The sequence below is a fragment of the Apus apus genome, chromosome Z (genome assembly GCF_020740795.1).
Source record: "Apus apus isolate bApuApu2 chromosome Z, bApuApu2.pri.cur, whole genome shotgun sequence".
NCBI classification, from domain to species: domain Eukaryota; kingdom Metazoa; phylum Chordata; class Aves; order Apodiformes; family Apodidae; genus Apus; species Apus apus.
Window position 1 is genome coordinate 54,960,790 of NC_067312.1, and position 23,703 is coordinate 54,984,492.

The 23,703-nt window shown below is 41.4% G+C and overlaps 1 protein-coding gene across 3 annotated transcripts in view; it reads right to left on the reverse strand.

Annotated features, from left to right (window-relative positions):
- The window catches only part of LPAR1 (lysophosphatidic acid receptor 1), a 79,757-nt gene that overhangs the window by 16,106 nt on the left and 39,948 nt on the right, over positions 1-23,703 (reverse strand). For all 3 annotated transcript variants that reach the window (XM_051643358.1, XM_051643357.1, XM_051643359.1), the window contains exon 3: positions 20,239-20,986. In XM_051643358.1, the coding sequence (XP_051499318.1) occupies positions 20,239-20,986 (748 nt within the window). The remainder of the gene's footprint in view (positions 1-20,238; positions 20,987-23,703) is intronic.

Consider the following 23,703-nt stretch of genomic DNA (forward strand, 5'->3'; position numbering starts at 1 on the left):
ATTAATCAGCATTCAGATTCCTAAGTTACCTGATGATGCCACAAGCATTCATACTGGCACCACTCGTCTCTCTGCTGTCCTGCCACTTGAACCCTGACATTGTAACTTAATTAATCATAGAATCAAAGAATGGTTTGAAATGCAAGGGACCTTAAAGATCACCTAGTTCCAACACCCCTGCCATGGGCAGGGACACCTCCACCTAGATTAGGTTGCTCAAAGCCCTATCCCTTGAACACTTCCAAGGATGGGGCTTCCACAACTTTCCTGTTCCAGTGTCTCACCACACTCATACTGAAGAACTTCCTCCTAACGTCTAATGTAAATCTCCCCTCTTCCAGTTTTGATCCCTTACCCCTTGTCCTCTCACTACAAGACCTTGTCAAAAGTCCCTCCCCAGCTCTCTTGTAGCCCCTTCAGGTACTGGAAGGCCAGCCACTATGAGGTCTCTCCAAGCCATCTCTTCTCCAGGCTGAACAACCCCAATTCTCAAAAAAAACATTTCCTCTCCCAAAACCAGGAGAATCTTGCTCCAGCAGGTAATAAACAGTATAACTCTGAGACAGTGATGGCTCTTGTGTTTTTTTTTCTCCAAATTGGCCAGGGAAGCTTCCTTGAGATTAAAGCCTGACTATTGCTGTGGCTGTCCACTGGCATTGATGCTCTGCATGTTACCGCAGTTGGATATACATTACATTAATAAAATTTAAAAAAAGGAAGAAAACCAAGATGCCTGTAACTGATCCCCAGCCTGGATGTTCCTCAAATCCTCCTCTTTACTCTGTATCACTGAATAATACCTGTGTTCATCAGTGTCACTTTGGGTATCAGTTCAGGGTTGATGGGAGAGGGTTGAATGCAGAGATCTCTCAGGGCTCAGTTGTGGCTGTCAAACTCTGCTGCTAGTAGGAGTTCTGAGCTTGGTTGCTGCAATGCAAGTACTCTGAGTGGAAAATTCAATCATTCACTGTAGATGATGCAGGATGCAGGCAAGTGCAAACACATCAAAAAGCAAATAAATTAGTTTGTTCACAAAACTCAGCCCAGGTTGTCAGGATGCTGTGAGATAAGCAGTGAGATGACCACGAACAGTACAATGAACACAGGGAAAGGCAGAGGGGAGCATGGCAATGCCTGTCAGAGTGTTGCACATCACTGCAGTGGACACACATAAATGTTTACAGATACAATTTAAAAAATAATGTTTCCCCATAAATGTTCTATCAAGGCATGCGTAAAACAGATGAAAAGAGACAACCCCAGAAGTTGTTTACAGCAGAAGAGGGGCACACGTGACCTGCCACGTCTCCATCCTTCTCTGTGCCTGTGCTTCCTGAATTTTGTGATGCTACAGAATATTGCCCCTTTAAACCAGCATCTTAAGACCATGAGCTGTGACCCTCCTGTGTGGGATAACCAAGAGCACAAATTTGCTGTAAAAACCCTACCTTGCCACAGTTCTTAAGTATTTTTTTTCTGGCAACATTCGTACTTCAACACGCTAAGCAGGGAAAAGGAAAGGAGTGATAATTAAAGAATGGAAGTAATCTCTCTCAGACTTATTTAGTACTATCTGCCTTTTCAAAAGCATGTTGTTATCACAGTGCTTTAAGTTATTTAATGCCACTGTGGCATTGTGTTTGCATTGCCCGGCTTTCAGGATATCACACTACTTGGGTTTTTGTTGTTGTTGTGGTTGTTTTGAGGAGTGATGAAAGCAAAAGCACACGTTTGCATCCATGCCAAAGGAAGTGATGGGACTCTGGGTGTCCTTGCTGGAAGATGCCCTGCAGGGACCAGGAGAAGTAACCAGAGCTGCCTCCACTTGTGGATTCCTCAGAGGAAAGGGACAAGCAGTTCACAGTGGTCCCACAGGGAGAGTCATGGTCACCCTCTGTAATGCTCCCTGGCAGCATGGCATTACAGAGGGTGAAAAAACCTCAATCTCTGGAGGCAGACCCACCACCCATGCCAATGTGTTTTTTTCTGAAGCATCTGTAATAGCTCAAGGGCAGGACACAACTGCAGGCAGTTCCTGCCCATGCATCATGAGCAGACCAGAGCCATATTTACCAGTGCTTGAGCACTGGTGAGCTCTAAGCAAGTCCTGGAGTCAAAGCTGACCCTGCCACAAAGTGGGCAGCTATGATCACAGCCATGAAGGATCTGCTGGAAGAACCTCCCATTAAGGGCATAAATTGCAATACGCATAGACTCCCTTTAATTTCAACTGATGTAAATAATCTAATTCAAGCCCTCTCTAAGTTAAAGAAAAAATCATACTTGAAGTGAGCTAGCAAAAAAAAAAAATAAAAAAAAATTCCAGATGCTTCTGTTACTGATATCTCTCTTGCTGGTTCAGGAAGTTTCTGAACCTATCACTAGCCTAGCAACTCTTCTCTCACAGCTCTTTAAAATACTGGCAACATGCCTGTTTTTTTCCAAGCACTTTGCATTTTATTTTCCTGTGGTATGAAAGATAGAGGTGTTTAAACAAAGAAAATATACCTCCAAGCTTCCAAGTATGTGGCCTTTTTGGTTTTTTTTAAGTGGTCAGTCCATGTCATGGAAGTGAAGGAGATGGTTTCAAGATGTGGTGACATACGACTCATACTCTCAGAGATTTCAGCACATGCAGAACTCCACCATATCACTCTACTGCAAAATGATGCCTGCAAAATCGCATACGTGCAGCTTTACAGGCAATTATATCAAGATACTAGAGCCTCTGCTCTGCACTGTACTAAGACTACTTTATTAAGAGCAAAAAAAATTAACTCCTTAAAACAGCATCAGAACCCTTCTCCTTGTGCTGACTTTCTGTTGTTGTGGTTTCTGCTTTCTTACAATGAGCTCATGGCATCGGTGCACAAAGGAAGAGCAACCAACATCATCTACCTGGACTTGAGCAAAGCCTTTGACTCTGTTCCACATGCAATCCTGGTATCAGAACTGGAACAACACAGATTCGATGGATGGACCACTTGCTGGGTAAGGAAGTGGCTGGATGGTCACTCTCAAAGAGTGGTGATCAATGGCTTGATGTCCAGGTGGTGACCTGTGACAAGTGGTGTTCCCCAAGGGTCGGTACTGGGACTGGTGCTCTTAACATCTTTGCTGGCTACATGGACAGCGGCATTGAGTGCACCCTCAGCAAGTTTGCTAATGACACCAAACTGTGTGGTGAGGTGGACACGCTGAAGGGAAGGGATGACATCCAGAGGGACCTTGACAGGCTTGAGAGGTAAGCTTGTGCAAACTGCATAAAGTTCAACCAGGCCAAGTGCAAGGTCCTTCACCCGGGTCAGAGCAATCCCAAGCATAAATACAGGCTGGGTGGAGAATGGATTGAAAAGAGCCTGGAAGAGAAGGACTTGGGAGTGATGGTAGATGAGAAGCTCAACATAAGCCGGCAATGTGCGCTTGCAGCCCAGAAAGCCATCTGTGTCCTGGGCTGCATCAAAGGAAGCATAGCCAGAAGATCAAGGGAGCAGATTCTCCCCCTTTATGTGGCTCTTGTGAGACCCCACCTGGAATACTGTGTGCAGTTCTGGAGCTCCCAACATAAGAAGGACATGGAGCTCCTGGGGAAAGTCCAGAGAAGAGCTACAAAGATGATCAGAGGGCTGGACCACCTTTCCTACAAGGACAGGCTGAGGGAACCAGGGCTTTTCAGCCTGGAGAAGAGAAGGCTCCAGGGAGACCTTATAGCAGTGTTCTAGTGCCTGAAGGGGGCCTACAGGAAAGCTGGGGAGGGACTTTTGACAAGGTCTTGTAGTGAGAGGACAAGGGGTAACGGATCAAATGGATCTCAGGGGAGATTTACGTTAGACATCAGGAGGAAATTCTTCAGTGAGTGTGGTGAGGCACTGGAACAGGTTGCCCAGGAAAGTTGTGGAAGCTCCATCCCTGGAAGTGTTCAAAGCCAGGTTAGATGGGGCTTTGAACAACCTAATCTAGTGGAAGGTGTCCCTGCCCATGCAAGGGGCAAAAATGATCTTTAAGGTCCCTTCCAACCCAAACCATTCTATAATTCTGTAATTTGAAGAGATGCTCAATAAAATCCTGTACCCAAGAGACATTTTTTTTCCCTGTTTGAAAACAACAGCCACAAAAAGAAGTGAAACTTCAAATGAAAAGAAGGATGTCAGAGCTTCTCCAGTAAAACGTCTGGCAAGTATAAAATTTCTGTTAGTTGTTTTTGTTATTTCTTGGGACATCTGCATTCAACAGTGCAATATGCAATGGAGACATATTTGCAAGATTCCCCCTACCATGTAAGTCGAGGGTAACTATTGATAGTCAGCCTGTTGATGCAGAAGACGCTCTTAAAACTTATTGTTTCAAAGTGAAGAGCAAAAGGTACAAAACTTAAGATCCATCATGCACAGAGTTTTAATAAATTTCATCATAATTTTTTTAGGTCAAGGCCAGGTTTTAAAATCTAGTTCTTGTCCCTTCTCAAGATTTTACCAACATTTGCAGTGAAATTCTGGTGTTAACATAGCCAAATGCAGAACTTGTCCTTCAGCCAGTTCTGGATCCAGTTCTCTCAATTAATTTTTATTGGAGAAGGAGATCTTAGAAATTTGAGGCACTGTCATATGCACTGTATCCTGGGAAATGGTTACATCTGTGGCTGAACATTCTTCTTGAAGGGAATTACTGATACAGGCACAATCTCATTCTGGATCAAACCTTTACTGGCCATTATCTGTGCAATCTACTCCTTCAAATACTGATGCTCAATCAGGCCCTGAGCTTAGGAACTAGAAGAACAAAATGAGGTTAAAATAAAATAAAATAATTTTTTTAAGTGCTCCCTTGGACCTGACCAGCCAGGGAAGCTGAGAAGCAGACACCTGCATACACAGCTCTGCAGTCAAGGTGCTCCATACCTTGCTCACTGAGATAGTTCTCTCCTTCAGTCAGAGAGATACATCAACAAGAGGGGCTCAGTGGTCAGTATGTAATTGTACTATTTTCTAAGCCTTCCAAGGGAAAAAGTTTAAAGTTCTATACCTATATTCATGGGAGATTTTTATTTATTTTTAAATCTCAGCAACTCAGTTTCTAGGGAATTAAGAATTTCTTCTGATCATAAACAACTTGCAGATGGGCTGCAGGGCATGAAACAGGCAATTTCAGCAAAAAGAGAAAAAAAACCACCAACCTAGAACATTTAAAAAGCTAGAACATTTTTTTAAACAATTCAGCAAAAGCATAATTAATAAAGTGCTCCCTGTTAATTCAATCCTGTTTACTTGTAAATTCAACATCCATATCCATGAAAGAAATGTTAAGAGGATATTGCCATTTATTGTACATTAAAAATAGATGTATTAAAATTGTAAAAGTAGATCTAATTGAGCTGTTTCTTATTGGTAACATACAAACTGGAAAAAATGGTATTGCCACTGGCAGGGTAAAAATGCAACAAATGCTTCTTATATTTCACAGTCTGGTTCCAAAAATGCAGGGAAAAAAATGTGCTTCTCTTCCAGGAGTAAATCTCTATATGCTGGATATTTATGGTGATGACAATGGTTGGCAAGAAGATGGGTACACTTGCATTCTGGAAACAGGCCTAGAATTAATGGCTTTTCCCTGCCATGCCATGAGCCAGGAGAGCCCAGCAGCCCCATCGAAGAGTCTCCCCAGATGGGGCCACTGTTGCTGCAGGACAGGGTGGTCCGAGTTGTAATGGCCCCACAACATCCTCCCACAGCAGATGCTCCCACATACCATGCCAGCAGCAGGGCTAGCTCTCAGAGATGCTGCTCCTGCCTGCCAGCTGAAAAGGAGCAAGGCCACAGAGATAAAGCTATAAATAAAGGGAGTGGATAGACAGGAACACAGGTAGTAGAGAGGAAGGGTGGGTGAAGAATAAAACAAAATTTAGATAAAAGGAAAATCTCACGGGAACAGCATCAATCACTACTGCGTTCTCTGGAATGTATGTAAAAGGTCACATTTCTCAAGTGCACATGGCTTTATACACACTTCTCACTTACTTGGTGGGGCAAACAAAGCAGCACTGCATATCTGAAAGCTTTCTGCCCTTTAACATCACCACACAGCAGCACACGGTGGATGCAGCGCTTGGATATTTGATGGATTAATAGACTGAAAGCTAAAGTGTTCACCTAAGCAATGCTATGTTAATTATTTCCAGTTAATCAGTTTGATTTGTTTGTTTATTTAAATTGACCCCTCCTCACTCTAGGCTGAACCATGCCAAGCTTTTGTGCTGGGAAGACAGAAATGAGCACAGCTCATTTTATGCAGAACACTGGCTAGACAGCCAAGGATTAGATGATGATTATCCTCAATGAAGGACCATTTTTAATTCCTGTGGTCTACAGAAGCTATTTAGGCTACGAAGCAATATGCACTCCCTTTACCTTTTATTTTGTGTGTGTGACAATAGGTAGGACCTGAAGCTCTAACACACTCTGATATTACTCTCTCCTTGTTGAAGGAGAGTAAATCTAAAATGCAACTGGAAGACAGAGCCTGTCCACAAGGATGAGCATCAGGCAGCAAGCAAGCAGCAAGCAATGATCCCTCAGTGCCCAGTACCCTACACCTATATCCCACAACATTACTTCTACCTGGGTCAAGGGCCTTTTGGGAAACAGACTGCAAAATGTGAAAATGCAGAGCAGGTCAAGGGGCCAGGCAGGTCAGAAAGTTCTTGCAGGTGACCGTTTTGTGCACCTCCTCCCCCCTCTGTTGCAGAGGTGAGAAGCCTCCACTGGGGATGGGAATGACATTGGCAAGAGTCCCTGCCAAAACCCACGGAGGAGGGACCAGAGCCAGATGCTGAATTAACAGCTCTCTTGGGAGTCTGCATCTTCTCTCCTCACATGGGGCTGACAGGCTTTTTCAACAGAGATCTCATAAAGCCCATAGTGTGCCTGAGAAAAAAAAAAAAGAAGAAACCCCATATCTTCATGTCCTCAGAGCTGAATCCTGCAGATCACCCTATATTCTGGCACTAGAAGAGGAACAGAGCAAGCAAAAAGCCAAGTTGCTTCATCTTGCTGTGTTATGTAACAAGCACGTGTATTTGACATAGTAACAAAAAAATTGTAATCTCTTTAAGAATAGTTAAGACATTCCACTGCTGTATACTTACAAAAGACATTTTGTTGAAATAAATTCATAAATCTTCATGAAGCACCCCCACAAGTTCCAGAAACTATGCCAAGCATTAGCAGAATGTAATGCTGGTAGTTTCTTCTGTATTTCACAATGTATGCAGTGCATCAGCTTCAGTGACCAACGTACTCTTCCACTATCACCTAACCGTAAGAGTTACCTCCCTTTCTAATATGAATTATTGACTCTTCAGCTTCAAAACAAGAATTTTAGTCAAGATATTTTCTTGGGAAATGATTATTTAGCTTCTTAAATGCTGCTTGGTATGAACTGGCATTCAGCGGAGGAATAAAAAAAACAAAGTAAACACTTCACAACTGCATGCTCCCAATTAATGTTACAGGTAATCAACTGCTGAAGCAAAATACAACACAAATTAAAATCCAATCACTGTACCTATTCATGTCACATTCCCAAGAGAGGGAGAGTAGTTTACCAAGCAAGCCTTTTGGTATTCAGAAATTATATAAAACCACTCCATATTTGGCTGACAAACCATACACTTGAAGTGCAACAGTAGGCACAAAAATGGAAGCATAACTCTGAATTATCTAAAATTAGGACCATGACCTCTCTGCCTCCTTCATATGTATAAAAGAGGATAGGAATTTCTGTCTCACATGGGGAATGAGCCTGAAATACCTAAGGATGTCAGCAGAACTGCAAGATACTACCTTCACCTCTTACCTTGAGGTAGAAGAATAGCTTCTGGTCTCCTCAGATGCACTCTGCCACTCCTCCAGGGAGCAGTAACGGCAAAGTTTTGAGCTTCCCAACTGTTAATATGTGTTTGGAAAGCTCAAGAGGTTCAAATGAGACTTCCAATAAATCAGTAGCAGTTACTTTTGTGTGCAGCAGGATGGATTGAGCTGCTTGGGAGGTGGGACTGGCTAATGTCTTCAGGAAACCAAGATAGAGCAGAGGCTTTTAAATCAGAAATTAACAAGCCAAATACCTCTCTGCATTGGCATTACTTCACCCATTGGAAATTAAAAATACACTACTTTTTACAGGGTGTAAGGGCTGTCCCAGACTTCATATTCTTTGGCTTCCATGCAATCCTTACATTTTATTTCGCTTGGGCAGATGCACGGCAAAGACAAGAGATTTCCTAGTCGGCACTGAACTTCATTTCACTATTTGCCTCCAGGGGATGACCTGGAACATGATGGTATGCCCTGCTGATACAACTGTGAACACCAAACATGAGCAAACTCTGCAAGTCTGCCAGCTCAAGACAAACAATTCTATCACAAATGTTTGTTTTGACCTGTACAAGCAGGGGTTAAACGCACCCACTCACCCTACTTTCTACAGCATGGTACGAGCAGATGGGAGTTGTTATGCATTTCTATTTGCAGAGAAGACACAACTTTACTCCCTCAGTCTGTGCCTTTCCCCATCCATGAGGCTCTTTACATCCTGGAGTTAAGCGACTCTTTGTAGCCCCTTTGCCAACTGAGAGCAAGGGGCTGTTTCACACATCATTTAAAGCTGACGGTTTCTTACTAAGTATTGAATGAAATGTATTTCCCCATTAAACAGATGTAAACTGAAGGTAGGCACCTCACTGCTTAATGTACGTAGCTAAACTCATAGCTATGCCAGTGAATTTTTACTTGTAACCCACCTTTACCAGAAGCAGATCTTGTAGCACCAACTGCTGATTAACAGGCGTGACATTATTACTATACTGTTATAATACTGTTATTCACCAGACTCTTCACTTCTCACTCTGCATGCCAGCTGACGAGATAAATAAAACCACAGCCTGTTCCTCCTCATATGTTAAAGGTCTGAAACTGTTTTTTTTTAGTTATGCAGAAGTTTCTCCTCCCAGTTCACAGGAGCTAGCTGAAATGCAGGTGCAATAACAGGGAAGCAGGTGGGTTGTGCAGGGCAGTGTGTCATGGGGGAGGCTGGCAGGTGATGCTAGGCCCCTGGCATGGTACCTAGCCTGTTTTGGGATGTTAGAACAGCTGCTCCAATTTAGGAACATATAATCAAGTAAATCCAGTTACATATCTAAACTCATTTAATAATTTTTTAAAAAAATCCTTCATTTTTCCTTTTATGGACTACAATTTTCAATTTTAGTTTGTTTAATTGAAGAAAGTGGCAACCATTATACAAATGTGCAATAGATTTACAGTTTTTTCTTTTCTCTATATATACAGAGCTTCTGCTTGGAAAATTCATATCTATGTTACTTCATATACTTCTAAAAAAGTAAAAAGTGAGTCCTTAAAAGCAACTTCAAAAGAGGGGAATGAGAATTATCAATGCCATATGTTAGAACAAGTTCTTCCTGAGGTTACATCAATATCAGAAGATGGGAAACAGCTCCCAAAACTGCTTTTAGGAGAGAACAAGGAAGGTACTGAGTCCAGGGTCAGAGGAAACAATTTCCATGAAAAGAAGATAAATGCAGGAACTTGGCAGCTTTTTCTGCTTGCAAAAGCTAAATTCTCTCCCCCTTCTTCAGGAGACTATTACTTCCTTCATGAAGGAAGATATTTTAAAAATTTTTACTGTCCTTGCATATCTATTACTCTATTAGCAAATTTTGTACTCAGATACCAAGTATTTTAATAAAGCAGAAACACCCAAGCAGATAGCTCTGACTTCAATAAAGAGAAATGCAAGAGGAGTGCTCTCTCTCACTCCCCTCAAACTTATCTGAACCTTTTTAAAAATACCACCTTATAGCCTTTTAGCACTAACATCAAGGAATTACTGTTTCAACCTACTGCAAGACACAGAGCCTGCTCTCCTAACATCAGTCCACAGCAGCAGATGACCAGCTCTGTGGCAGGTATGTCTGGGACAGTTTTACAAACAAAATTCTTACTTTGCCAGCTGTAGAACTTACGGTCACCCTGTCCACAAACTTCAAAGCATTCATCCCTGGGACTTCAAACACCTCCTGTTCACCGGTGGAGCTGGTAACCAAGGATTTTCACTTACAGTAGTTCCCCTTGCTCCAGTAGTTCATAAAGCAGCATGGACAGATGTACAACACATGAGTGCAGAAAAGAAACACTTCAGCTGTAAAAAATTATGTCATGGCTTCTGAAGCATCATGACCTTCCATACAAGCTCAGTCGCTTTACCTGCTCTCCAGGCACTGATGGGTAAGGATATGTGTCTGCCCCTGGACCTACCACACACACAAGAAGCACATTTGAACATGCGTTTCTCCACATGGATACAGGGAAAATGAACTTCAGAGACATGTTTAGGCTAGGAAAAGTGGAAGGGTCACATGAAGATTTCCTGAATGAGAATTGCAGAAAGCGTGGTTATTTTCTGTCGCTGTTGTTGGTTTCAGCTTTAAAGAGGATAAAATCTTTAAGTGTGTTATAACAACTTACTAATGAAAGGGCTGGGGGGGGGAAGTTCATTTGTTTGTTTTTTTTAAAGACAAATAAAGACCTTTGTCTGAAAGAAAAAATAAAAAAAAGGTAGTCCATTTATGAGCTCAGTGACAGCATCTCCCACTGTATGAAAAAGGAAAACAGGAAGCTGTTCTGCTATCAAAGCCAGAACTAGAAGAGCTCAGAATCACATTTTTCTTTCATATTTAGGTTCAAAACACATTTATTTAAAAAATGCACAAAGTGCACTATTTCCTTCAATATGCTTTTCATGCTGAGACTAGAAGGAGAGTGGCACAAAGGCTGTTGTCTGAAGGCCACCACTCACTGCCAACCACTTCCCACCCTGTGGATCAGCTGCTGTACCTCAGGTGTCTCAGCAAGCTTTTCCACTACCAATAACTTTGTGTTCTGATGTGAAGAGCCTACTTTTATTGAAACTGCAAAGGCAATAATAATTTGGGGTTTTAAATAGTATTCTTCTGTTTTCATGGATCACCCCAGAAAAGCTGACAACCTAAAATACTCACTCACTGCTCATGTGCATTGAAGCAAAGCACACGAAGGAGCACCACTTCTCTCCCACAAAACACTCTCTTGTTCTCAGTGTTTTCCACTGTTGGAAACAAATAATTCTTCAGTGCCTCATTGAACGCAGTTTTGCTATGTGACAAGTGAACAGCTGGCATGTTTGTTCACACAGTTTCTCAAGCTGAGGTCTAGCTCTAAGTTCAGTTTTGCATTTGAGCAGCTCTCACCAAAACATGGGAAGAATAAATGGTCTCACAAAGATGAAAACACAGGCCAGTAGCCGGACTTCGGCACTATCCCAAATCTTCCAGACTGCAAATGCTTTGCTTCAACAGTTACCATAGATGTATCAGTTTTGTCTGAAGATGAAAGAAACTTAAACAGTCAGAGGAAAAAAAGTATGTAAAACATCTAAAACCAAACTCTCCATGCAACTATGTGCTTTCTAGAGGACAAAACTGTTACCTTGCAAGCAGCCATTTTGTGAAAGCATTATTGTTGCCTCTTCTAAAGGATGGATTCCCATCTTCTGTTCCAAAAATTAATCTTAAAAGTCCAGTATCAATGGGTCTTGGTCATATTCTGATGTTCTACACATAGGCCTTCCTGTACATGCTGATTTTAAATTTTTTTTCTTGGTAACAATTCCTACCCTAAGCCTTGAGCTTTTCTCAAAGTTTACCAAGACCTCTGGGTTACAGCAAATGTCCCACAACATATCCCCATTGACTATTTTGGAGAAGCCCAGGCTGATGAGTATTCTCACTCATGGATGTAGCACTAGGAAGTGGAGTCATGATGGCAGAGTGAGGCACAGTACAAACTCATTTTGGTTTAGTGCAGATTTTCACTACGTGATTTTCACTCCTTAGCCAGCAGCTTATTTCACCTGGATCCAACAGAAAAGGTTGTTTTCTACTGCTTGGGGGTAAGGGTGTGATTTCCAAGTCCTGTTATTCATAAAGAAAAATAAAACTCCATTCTGTTTGCCTTGTTGAGAAGAATACCTGCTTTTGCTGTTGCAATGAATTTTTAGAAGCCTTTTAGAAACAAGAGAACCTATGCAAGTGATTGTAATTTTTTTTAATTTTTATTTTATTTTTAGGCAAAAGCTGAACATGAGTACACATCCAGAACTACTCAAGTTTTATCCCCCTCTCACCATTCTTGGAAGAACACAGAGAGCTTTCCTTTGCCCTTTAGATTTATTTCTTCCCTGAAAAGGTAATAAATTATACTGAAGTCAGGGGAGAGGCTTTTATTAAACAAGGCCTCATTTCCATCATATGTAGAGGAATGGATTTACTGGAGTGATTTTTCCCCCTTCAAAAATAAAATAAAACCACATTCCTGCCTTGGGAAATGATGGAAGTTTCTCAAAGCACAGTTTCAAAGGATCCCAAATGAAAATAAATAATACTTATTCTGAAGGGGGAAAGAAGAGGGAAACTTCTAAATGTTTTCCCCAGGGTGAAGCAATGAATTTCATAGGTATACCCATAATGCTTTAGAGAAAAGACTGTTTCCAGGGTCATATCAACTTTAGCTTGGGATGCAATAATTTTAATTGGGAAAGTCAGTGAAGAAATTAAGCAAAACATTTAGAACAAGACTCCCAACACATCTGGCTAGGCTCTGGGTTCAGAGAAACAGCTACCTGGATCCAAGTCAGCAGTAACTTTTGCTTCAGCAAGGACAGCTTGCACAGGCTTGTTTTGAAAAAGAAAGCTCCTTATGAAGTTCATCACACAAACAAACTGCCCACAGTGTAATTTCCAGATGCTGTGCTTCCTTATTCTTTTTACTTTCGATATCCTCACCAGCCAAGCAGTACTGGGAAGATATTTGGCTTGGGGGTAATAGACAAAATTTAAAAATATCAACTGGAATTCATTTGCAGAACTATAAATGACAAATAAAATGATCGGTGAGTGAGTTTTAGCGAGACAGATTTTCAGAGAGCACTCATAGTATTGCTTTTACTAGCAGCATGAAAAAAAAAAAGCAAGCAAGAAACATCTTTGCACATACTACAGTCACTGCATAATTATGTACGCATTACAACTTAGATCCTTAACAAGTTTTCATGTCTCCATTTTATTACCAGACAGCAGAAACACATCTTGCTGATAAAATTTAACTACCTGATTTTTAATAGTTCTTTGTGAAATTTTGTCTTCCTTTTATAAACAAAGTTAGATTTGTCTAATATAATACAAGAAAATAAGAACACTTATTTTTACATGTACAAACATAAAAATATTAGTCCACTCCTTATGGATAACAGACATCATAAAAAATTATTTGTTATTAAATATGAATGATTTCACAATTAAATATTCTAACAATCAGTAATATAAAAACTTCTTACTTGCAAGTGGAAAGTACACTTTTAAAATAAAACTCAACACCAACATGTCATTAAGAAAATGGGGAAAAAAAAAACCCACCCCAAAAATATTGTAACTAGTAGCAGCAAACCCTGGAAGCCACCCCCACTCCAAACTATATGTGTCTTTTTCCTCCAGGGGAGTTTCTGAGGAGCAATCACAACTACTCTTAAGGACTTCACTAAGAAAAAAGAAAGAAATACAAGCCATCAAAAATCCTGTAGAATAAGGTATGCTATTTAAAAAAACAAAACAAAACAACTTACAGAATAACTTTAATCAAGATTTCAATTCTTCATGCAAATATTTGATGATACAGCTTCAAAGTGCTGTCATCACATTGCAGCTCTGAAAGCACTTATCATAAACCTTCACTCTGCATACAATGGTAATAAACATCAATCTTACAAATTCTATGAGGATTTCTCCATTTAGCCACATTTAGCCAAATTTCCCAGTTTATTCGACTGTGGGATAAATTCACAGCTTATGCAATTTTAAAATATACTTATCTAAAAACACTGGGAGAGCAAGTAACTGCATGCTGTGTCCTAGAACAGAAAGTCATTGATGCTCAGGCTCATATTACTAGTGCCAGTTCCAGAGTTTATTGCCCTGTTTTTCCGTCAGGACTAAATCAATACACAAGCGGCATTACTGTGATGCAGGGGTCAGGCAGGGTTGGTGACTGTGAACGAGCCCTCCGTGCTGGCCACAGGGTAACCTGGTATTTATGGCTTCACACTCCCCCACTTCCAGAGGAGAAGCTGTGAAATGTGCTGCCCTCATCTGAAAAACAGCCTGAACTCAACACCCAGCCCAGCTCTCTATGGAAAATGTAGTAATATCAAGGAAAAAAACTCCACAACTGGATGCTGCTCTCCTCCAACCTGGGCCACCACTACCTGGTGGACGGACATCTCCAAGCTAAGACAAATTCCTCATTTTCAGTCATGTGAGGGAAAAGACTCCTGGAGATCTCAGCTCTCATCATACCAGCATGACTCCTCAGGGAGGAGGTGAATAGGTAAAGTTGTCATGTTCCAGTTACAGAGCTCAGAGTTAAACCTTGGCCTCCTCATAAGATCCTCTTATCAGTTGCATTGTGCTACCAGGGCTGATGTTTGCTTTGGTACACAAAAATAACTTTCCATGGGCAGGGAAGGGCTACTGAAGTTCAAGTGATGCTATATCTACATAAGGCCATCTTCAGGACCACTTACTTTGTAACTGGTGAAATATAGTTAATAAGGCTTAGGAAAGTCAAAGTCTTAAGATTTGGGGCCAATGATGATAGGCCATGCCAGTTAGCCACCAGACACTGCATGGAAACAATGATGTGCCTCTGGCACATCTGGCTGTTGTTACTCAGGTTGTAGCACTATTTCACAATCTTTTTATATTCTACTGAGAATCAAGTGCTCTTACTGCATGAGTGAAGGAAGGCGGGAAAGACGGAGGCTGCATGCCATGGGAGACAGCATAGTTATTAGAAACATCTTTTTAAAAATGTGCCTCCACAGAACTTTGTTTTTTATCTTAGAATGAAATGTTGCATATCAATCACCCAGAATGGTTAAAGTTATCATTAATGCACTTTATTTGCTTTAACTGTCTGGCTACAATGTGTGCTAACACTCATATGCATTACCATAGTTACTTGCTGCTTTCTATCCCCACTTGGTACTTAGTTGTGAAAGAAAAGCTACAGAAGTATAAAGTCTCTCATGCAATTTATAACTGTGGCAGAAAGAGAGGGCAGCTGCTGAGCAGTTCCATCCTTCCAGATGTTTATGCTGAACTTCCAGATGTTTTTGTTGCATTTATTGCCTTGTAATAAGTAAGGGACTGTCTTCAAACACAGTGAGACTCCTTTAAATCAAAACAGTTTACACAAAAAGAACCTTCACTTTTTTATCTGTACCCACATTAGTTTCCAAATCTTTACAGAATAAACCACATTCCTCCAAACAAAGTGGATGGTCTCATGGACAGGAAAAGCCAAAGTGCCTTTTTAGTTCCCAGGCAGACTAAAAAACCTAAGCGATCATTAATTTATCATCTGCTCTCCCTGTGTCCTGGGTGCTAGCTGTGGTGGTCAGCTCAACAGGCATGCCTAATTTTGGTCAAACACTCTTGAGTACTCATCCAACACAGAAGGCTAATTGACAGGATTGATAAAATACACTTAAGAAGTGTTGCTGCTATTATTTTTTTTTAATTCAGTAATAAAACTTCAGTATCATAATCTCACTATCTAATGTCCAAGTTGAGAAGAATGCCCAAAGATGCATATGGAGGTATAGTGAAAAGTCATCCACATCATAAAAACAAGAACTGATACATTAAGGGTAGATGTTTAATCCACATTTTGGCAGGAGAATAAACATGCTAACTTTTCAAGAGTAATGATCTGAGTTACCTAAAATGCAGGAAGAAAAGACATCCGAAGAGACCAGCATGACTTATTCCAAGCTATGGAAATCCAGAGCAGGGCAAGTTTTTTCAGCCCTGAGCTCTGAGATCCTCTTTTGGTGCTTTCACTGCTTTTTAGAACAGTACTCAGATATTGTCATCCATTTTGGGGCCAAATCTGCTACGCCAAATGTATTCAGTCTAACTATGACCTCCACCAGAAAACAGTTTTGTCCTTAAAAGTAAGATAAGAAAATGTGGAGGATGGAATAGAGGATGCCAACTTTCAGCTGTTGGATCTGCTAGGTTTCTGCCTGTTCCTGTGACTGCTCATTTGAATGTCACACATGGTGGTGGTGAGAGGCAAAGTGTCATTGAGCTGCAAGCCAAACCAGACCTGGTATGATGCCTATGTGTGGTACACAGATCAGCCCAGCCTTAGCCCCAGCATGAAGGAAAGGCATGCTCTAGAGAAAGGGCTTCATGTTCCTTGTTACTTTCAAAAGATTTCAAAAGCAGCCTTGTTAAAAGAAAAAAAAAGGGCTCAACTATGAAATCACTTCCTTCTGTTTAAAATATTTTACTCAAGACAAAAAAAAAAAAAAAAAAAAAAAAAAAGGCACGGAAAAAAACATAATAATAGTAATAAAAAATTCTCTTCTCTGCTTTTGACTTGTTCCGAGGACTCAGCATCCCACCCGTGCTGCGGGATGACGCAGTGTGCCAGATCCCGACCGCTCCGCGTCCCTCCCTCACAATCACCCCCTTGTCCGGCCGGTGTCCGCGCCGCTCCCGCTGACAGCACCGCTGCCGGCGGGGCCGCACCGCCCCGGGGCGGCTCTTCTCTCGGAGCAAGGCAGCAAGGAGCGAGGGCGGCAGGCAGTGTTAGGCAGCTAGCAAACAAGAGCTCTTGTGTTACTTTCCTCCTGCCCCTTGAAAACGTAGCGTGGATGGGGACGGGGGAAAAGATCATCTTCTGCTTGCGGCAGCGAGGCTTTGCTTGGGATTACAACCAGAAGCACAAGTTCACCCGTTTATGGAAGTTTAAAAGTCAAACGAACAAGTTCATTGCTGCCCAAATCAAACGGTGTTACTTACGGCTGATCAGCATTTTAACAAAGATCCTAAGACAAAGACCGGATTGCCTCCCTCTGCCAATGCTCATAGGTTTATTCACACTTCCAGCTCTGCATTTCCCTGGTCCCCAAGGTACCCTCCTCCGCCAAAACGAATTGCTTCCGCCTGGGTTTGTGGGCTGATACACACCAGCTCCCTTTCCCACTCAGCTCTGGGGCAGGAGAGGAGGGACAGGGATCGTAAGAATAAACTGAAACACGAAGCAATCATGTTAAGTTTCCCCTCTCCACCTCCAGCAAAAAAAAGTCGGTTTCTGCCTCAAACAACAATGTATTCGCCTGATCTGCACCATTAAGAAAGGTAGGAGGTCTTTTCCTCTCAGTGCTACTTGAGGTTCACTGATGCACAGAAAGTCAGATAACATTTGATGGAAGTTTAGCAAGTTGCTCCAGGCAGCCTATGACACTCACCTTTCTGCCTTTCCCAGACGTGAAGCAGATAAACTTGTAGCACTATGCATGGACTAACTATGCAAGAGGGCAGTCAGGAAACGCAGAACTGTAGTCTTTTCTGTATATAAAATTTTAAGCCAGACTTGCAAGCAGACTGCAAGCTGTGCCAGAACACCAGGACACCCTTCTGAACAACAGGCTGACCACATCATCTACTCCAAACTGAGATATCCGCATACCACTGCTTTTATTTTTAGAACCAGAGAACAATCCTCCATTGGAAATGCAAATTCAGTAATATTGGATGGCACTTGTTAGGTGTTGGCAACTAATGAGCGATTCTCATGGTTCCTCTAGCACTCTGCTTAACACCCTGACAAACATTTAACCTCCCCAAAGTCCCTGTGGTTGCCTTCAGGCCTGATTCGTGGCTGTGGTGATTTTTTTTTTTTTTAATTAAGAAACGTCTTACTTATTGCTTTACAATTTTATTATTTATTAAAAACCAACAAACAAAACAACCCAAAACAACAAAAAAACCAAAAACCAAACCCACAGCTGTTTTCCACTCATTTTTATTTTGAAACTGTGTTTCACAGGAGGTTGCTCCTTCTTCACACTACAGTCCTATGACTGATCTCCTCCAACAAAAGAAACCAAGCTGCTTTGAAAAAAAACAAACCACCTTTTCAAAATAATGATGAAATGGGAGATCCAAATACAGGATGAAGAATGTCACAGCCTGGGACTGCCTGTTTTCTTGAGACAGATTTAATAAAATAGTACATTACCTCTCTCTATGAATGATGTTTCATGCAGATTAGAAGAGGTGCTAAAGCACACTGTGTTCACAACGTGGAACGAATTTAACTGCACCAGTATCAAGAAATAAGGTTCTGTTGGAATCTTGAAGAAATCTTCAACATAAACTACCTGGAGTTCCGAAAAGTCTTACTCCAAAGAGCCCTAGTGAGGAATCAGAGTTATTACTCAACTACATCAGCAGCTAAACTTGAGTCACTTTCAGTTTGGCTAATGCTACTTAACCTCTGGAGTGCTCACTGGGTTTCCAGAAAAGTATATGAAAAAAAAAGGCTACTTACTAGGGGAAAAAAGGCATACTTTATGTTCCCTGTACACCTCTACCACTGTAGCCACAGTAGGCTACTAGGAAAGCAGAGGAGGCTGCAGTCACTACCTACCCTTCCAGCTGCATTCATATCTTTAGTTCCATAAGGGCTAGGGATTAGCTGCCATGTGCTATTTATTCAGTGATCATTTATTTATTCCTGCAACTCTGCATTGCAGCAGTGTGCTTATTAAGTCTGAGCCAGTCTTGCCCCTAACAGGAAAACTCCACTGCTGTATGAACAGCATTGTATTCAGGAGGGAAAACAAGGACTTATTTCCTAAAAAGAAGACTGCAAACTTTGAATTTGTGTTCTTAACATAATTTGCCTTTGCACTGTGAGGAAGATCACAGCGGTGGGGAGGTACAGATTTCCAAACCACCACACAGTCAGAAGAGGTTTTAGCCGCTGCTACAACCTCCCACACGAAACTCAGGGATTCTTTCCCTGAGGAGAAGAGTGATGACTGATGAATGGCTGAACAAGGTAGCCAACTACACAATTCACGTTCTGGTCACAAAGCTAGTCAGAGAGCAACACATAGTCTTAAACTAACATGACTTGACATAGTGACTCATATAAAACGTCTGCCACTATTCTGGTGCACTTGTGCACACAGTAACTGCTCGAAACCACAAGTCACGGTGTAAAGCCATTGAAATCAGAATGTCAAAGCAGGAACCAGAGCTTAGTTTTAGGCTTTGCTGACTGTGTACAGTTGCATTTATGGACTACCAGAGCACCTACATAATCCAACAGGGTACTAGGATCCCAAGAGAGCTGTGCACTGTGCTGGAGAACCTCATGGGCAGGAACACAGTCTAGGACAAGGAGACAACCAGCACCATTCCTGCCTGCTTGCAGCTCACTGTCATCTCCAGCAACAAAGAGTAGAACACACTGCAAAGAACTTCACCAGTATCCAGGTTGTGCTTTTGCGTAAGAAAACTCAGAGCCCCAGACAAAACCCAAATACCACAAAAAACCATCCACAAAATAGATGGGAACCTTCTGACTCCACAGTTTTTCATTGTATTGTCTCGTTTCCCTGTTTTCCAAGCCCTGAAGCTTAGGCCCCTCCTAAGCAGTGTGCTGAAGCACACCAGAGCCTCACATGTGACTTTCTCTATTAGAACACTGGCAGATACTCATATGTGGCAAACATTATAGATCTAAGCAAACTGTACACACAGTCCTGCATAACACACAAAATCTCTTAATCAATAGCTTGTAGCCCCTCATTGTTCTTTAGACATGGGAATACTGCTTATAACGCACAACACCTTTTGGTTGGCAAAAAGGAGATAAGAGGCACTTCAGTGAAAGACCTATTCTTCTCTCTTAATTATTTTAAGGTTGTAGCCATTTGGCATCTTCAAAGGCAAAAAAGGTGAACTCTGCACAGGACAGAACTCTGCTACGACAGGTTTTAAACCTGCATTGCTGCAAAAATCCACCACCTTACACCTGGAGGTCATGGATTTTTCATCACTTTCATGTTACAAGGCAACAAGTTGCTGGTACCCGCTTCCATAAATGAGCTTGATATTCCCAACACAGTAATGAATGGTGGAGGTTCTTATGGCCCCCACCTCTTTTAGTTCTTCTAAATGCTGCTGACTTTCCAGAAGCCTCACATGTATCACTGATATCACCTGGTAAGAAATAGAGGGAGAACAGGGGAGGCAAAGTAAGCACTTACCAAGCACAATGACCACAGTCTTCAGGAGGCTCATCATGGTATCTCGATTCCTGCGGGGTCCAGAACTGTGTCTGGACATTCTCATAGTCCTTTGGCGGACGTACCCAAAGATATGAGCATATAGGACCACCATGACCACAAAAGTGACCAGGTTGAAAATAGCCCAGAAGACCAGGTAGGAGTCACTATAGAGTGGGGCCATGTTGGAGCAGTGAGTTATATCACAAATACAGTTCCATCCGACACTTGGTATGGCACCCATGACGATGGCCATAGTCCAGATAACAACGATGACGACCACCACCCGCCGGTTGCTCATTCGAGTATGTAACTGCATTCGGAAAACTGTGATGTGCCGCTCAATAGCAATGGCCAACAAATTGGCTACAGAGGCGGTCAGGCTAGTGTCAATGAGACCCTGACGGAGAAGCCAGGTGCTTACAGTCAGTCTTCTAGTGTTGGGTCCTGTGTTGAACATTAAGTAAAAGTAGGCCAGCCCTGCAAAAAAGTCTGCAGCGGCCAAGTTGGCCATTAAGTAATAAATAGGAAAGTGGAATCGGCGGTTGACATAAATAGCCACCATAACCAAGAGGTTGGCCAGCATTATGAAGATGCAGACGGTAATCCCCAGTCCCATTACAAGCTTGCTGACAGTATTCCATTCGGTGGCTAGATATTTTCCACTTCGGTTATAAAAGAAGGCAATGGTTTCATTGTAGTAGCACTGTGGTTCGCTCATGGCTGTGGACTGAAAGAAGAGGGGAGAAAAGAAAGAAAAAAGAATGACATCAGAACTGAAAACATATGATTGCCTCCAAGGACAAGACACGCACAGAGAGCAGCGAAGGAGACAGGAATGGAACATGCTTCAGAACAAATTCATTTTTTCAGACCAAATGGAATTCCACAACTCTTAATTGCTTCGAGGAGTCTAGTAACAGCAACCAGATTAGAGACAACCAGAAATGCTTCCATCTGCTCTGGGAGCCCACATGATTTCTGACGTAGTTGAAAATTGCACAGCAAATGAGCTTCTTGGCCAAGGAGACATAATGAAAAATTCACTTAGAAGGGCATGCAATTTGTAATGAAGAAAAGTTAACTCTGTTACAGGACACCTTATTTGTTATCAGCGCATAAAATTGTTGTTTAGCTGAAAGAGTGTTAAAGAAAGAGCTCCTCAAAACCAAGGAAAAGTGGATTAAATTTTTGAGCAAGTTTTAACTCATTCAGGTCTCTATCAGGGATATTCCTTCTTGTCCTGTCTTAAATACTAGGTAGAACAGCCTAAATTAAGATCATCAATATGCTCTAAGTCTGTGATTTGCCAGGGCCAGGGGCTGTGTCTGTCCACAAAGCAGGAACTGCACTGATAAACAATACAGGAAGCATGCCACTGTATTTCTGCAAGCATTCTTCTTTTTCCATCAGCCTCATTTCTAAACATGGTTTGAAATACTTGGACACCCTGATTTATGGCGGTGAAACTCTACTGACTAAACTTGAATTTTTACCAAAAAAAGATGAGCACTTTAACAATAAACCAGGTAATAAGGCCAATCAAAGAACAGAATAACACCAGTAAAAGATGAAAATTCCTTCCCATTAAAATATGTAAACAAAACCCCATGTTTTGGACAGCTCCAGCCATTCTGCAACAAATGCTAAAAGTTAACCTAACCTTCATGTTAAACCAAAAATGTACAGAGTTGGGGAACAGAATTAGTAATTGGAGTATAGTGAAAATAGTATCTGATCAAGATTTCCTTAGAATTGCTCAAAGCTATTTCTGTTTCCTGTCATTTCCCCCTGTTTGTCAACAGAAATAAGCTAACTCCAATCAAGCAACATACAGAACTTTCAACCTATTTCCCAAATGCATTAAATGACATCTAGATTTATATTAAAGAAAAAGGTCTTTTTACAATGATTTTACCTCCAACCTAAACATAAATTAGAAACATTTGCAGACCCAAGATAATAAAAAGACAGAGTAAATAGTATTTCTCAGCACAGTGACTATAAAACTTTTATTGTTCCTCTAGGGTACATCAACTCTTAGGTCAGAAACCTTTCAGCCTTAATTATTTAAGAATTTTTAAAAGTTTTCATGTTGGATCTCTCTGTTGCATAGAAAAAAAGTGATTTATAGGGGATACTTAACAAAGGGAGACCTAGCTACAAGACATATGGCTTTAATTCTTTGGTTAAAGACCATGTGGTAATAACAGGTCAAGTATAAGAACCCTTGAGGAAGAGAGGAAGTCATAGGAATGAATTAGTAGCCCTTATAAAAGCTTGCCAACATCTGCATTAATTATGTGAATGCCCTGGGTTTTTTTGCTCTCTGTAGGAATATCTGGATGCTGTCTGAATTATAGAGGTCAGGACTCCAGGATCTAGTGGACTTTTCTGATCCTGAATAAAACCTCTCTTTTGTCTATATATCTGTCAATCTGATCTTTTTTTTTTTTTTTCTTCAGATGGCTGCTGCACATATGTAATCATTCCTGCTCCACTGTTGCTCTTGTGGAAAGAGGCCAGATACACCTGGCAGAAACATATTTTTAGTTCAAAAATTTTAAATGTGTTAGATTTTTAATTTTTTTTTTTGTGGCTTTGTTTTGCATGTGTGTTTAGAATGTGAATTCTTCCCTGATTTAGTAATATCCTCCCCTGTCTTTTTGTATGAAGTCTGTAACATGGCATGATAGAAAAAGCTCACTGTAATATGCCCTGGTAAGTGCTGTGCATTTGTCTTACTCCTAGATTGCCAAGCCAGGGCTCAATGTAAGCAATGCACATAACAGCATGTAAGATCTATAGTCAAATCTGTTAAATTTAAAAGCATGACAGCACTTAAGTAATCCCAGAAGAAAAGCAAGGGGCTCTCTGGCTTCTTCTCTTATTTTGAAGACACAGGAAGAAACCGCTCTATTCACGTAAGGGATTTATTTTAGAGAAGTTTTGTTCTTAGGGCATGCTAATCTAAAACCTGGGATCTCCCTTAAAAGCAATCTTTTCTGTCCCAAGGGAAAGAAGAGTAGAAGAAGAGAGAGTTTCCTGACAAAAGTTCAAACAGGGGACTTGCAGATGATTAGCCTTCTTGGATGCCAGTGTCTATCTTACAGGAAGGTTTTGACCTCTCAGGTCACAAACATACAAATCCCAAGGCACCTCATTTACCCGTGATGCTGCTATCTGACTGGAAAGGCTGAAGCAGGAGGGAAATATAATGTATCTCTGAGTACCGAAAGTGTTAACATACCATAATGGCATATTCAAGCAGGCAGACCCATCCCCTCTCCTGCCCCTGCAGGAAAAGGGGCAGGAAAGTTTATATTTTAATTTCCTGAAGTTTCCACTTAGTGTGTTTCATTGCCTGGGTAAGCCAGATGTGCAGTGCCCAGAGATTTACCTCCTCCATTTAGTATATTTCAACAGAATTGTAAGACAAACTGCACC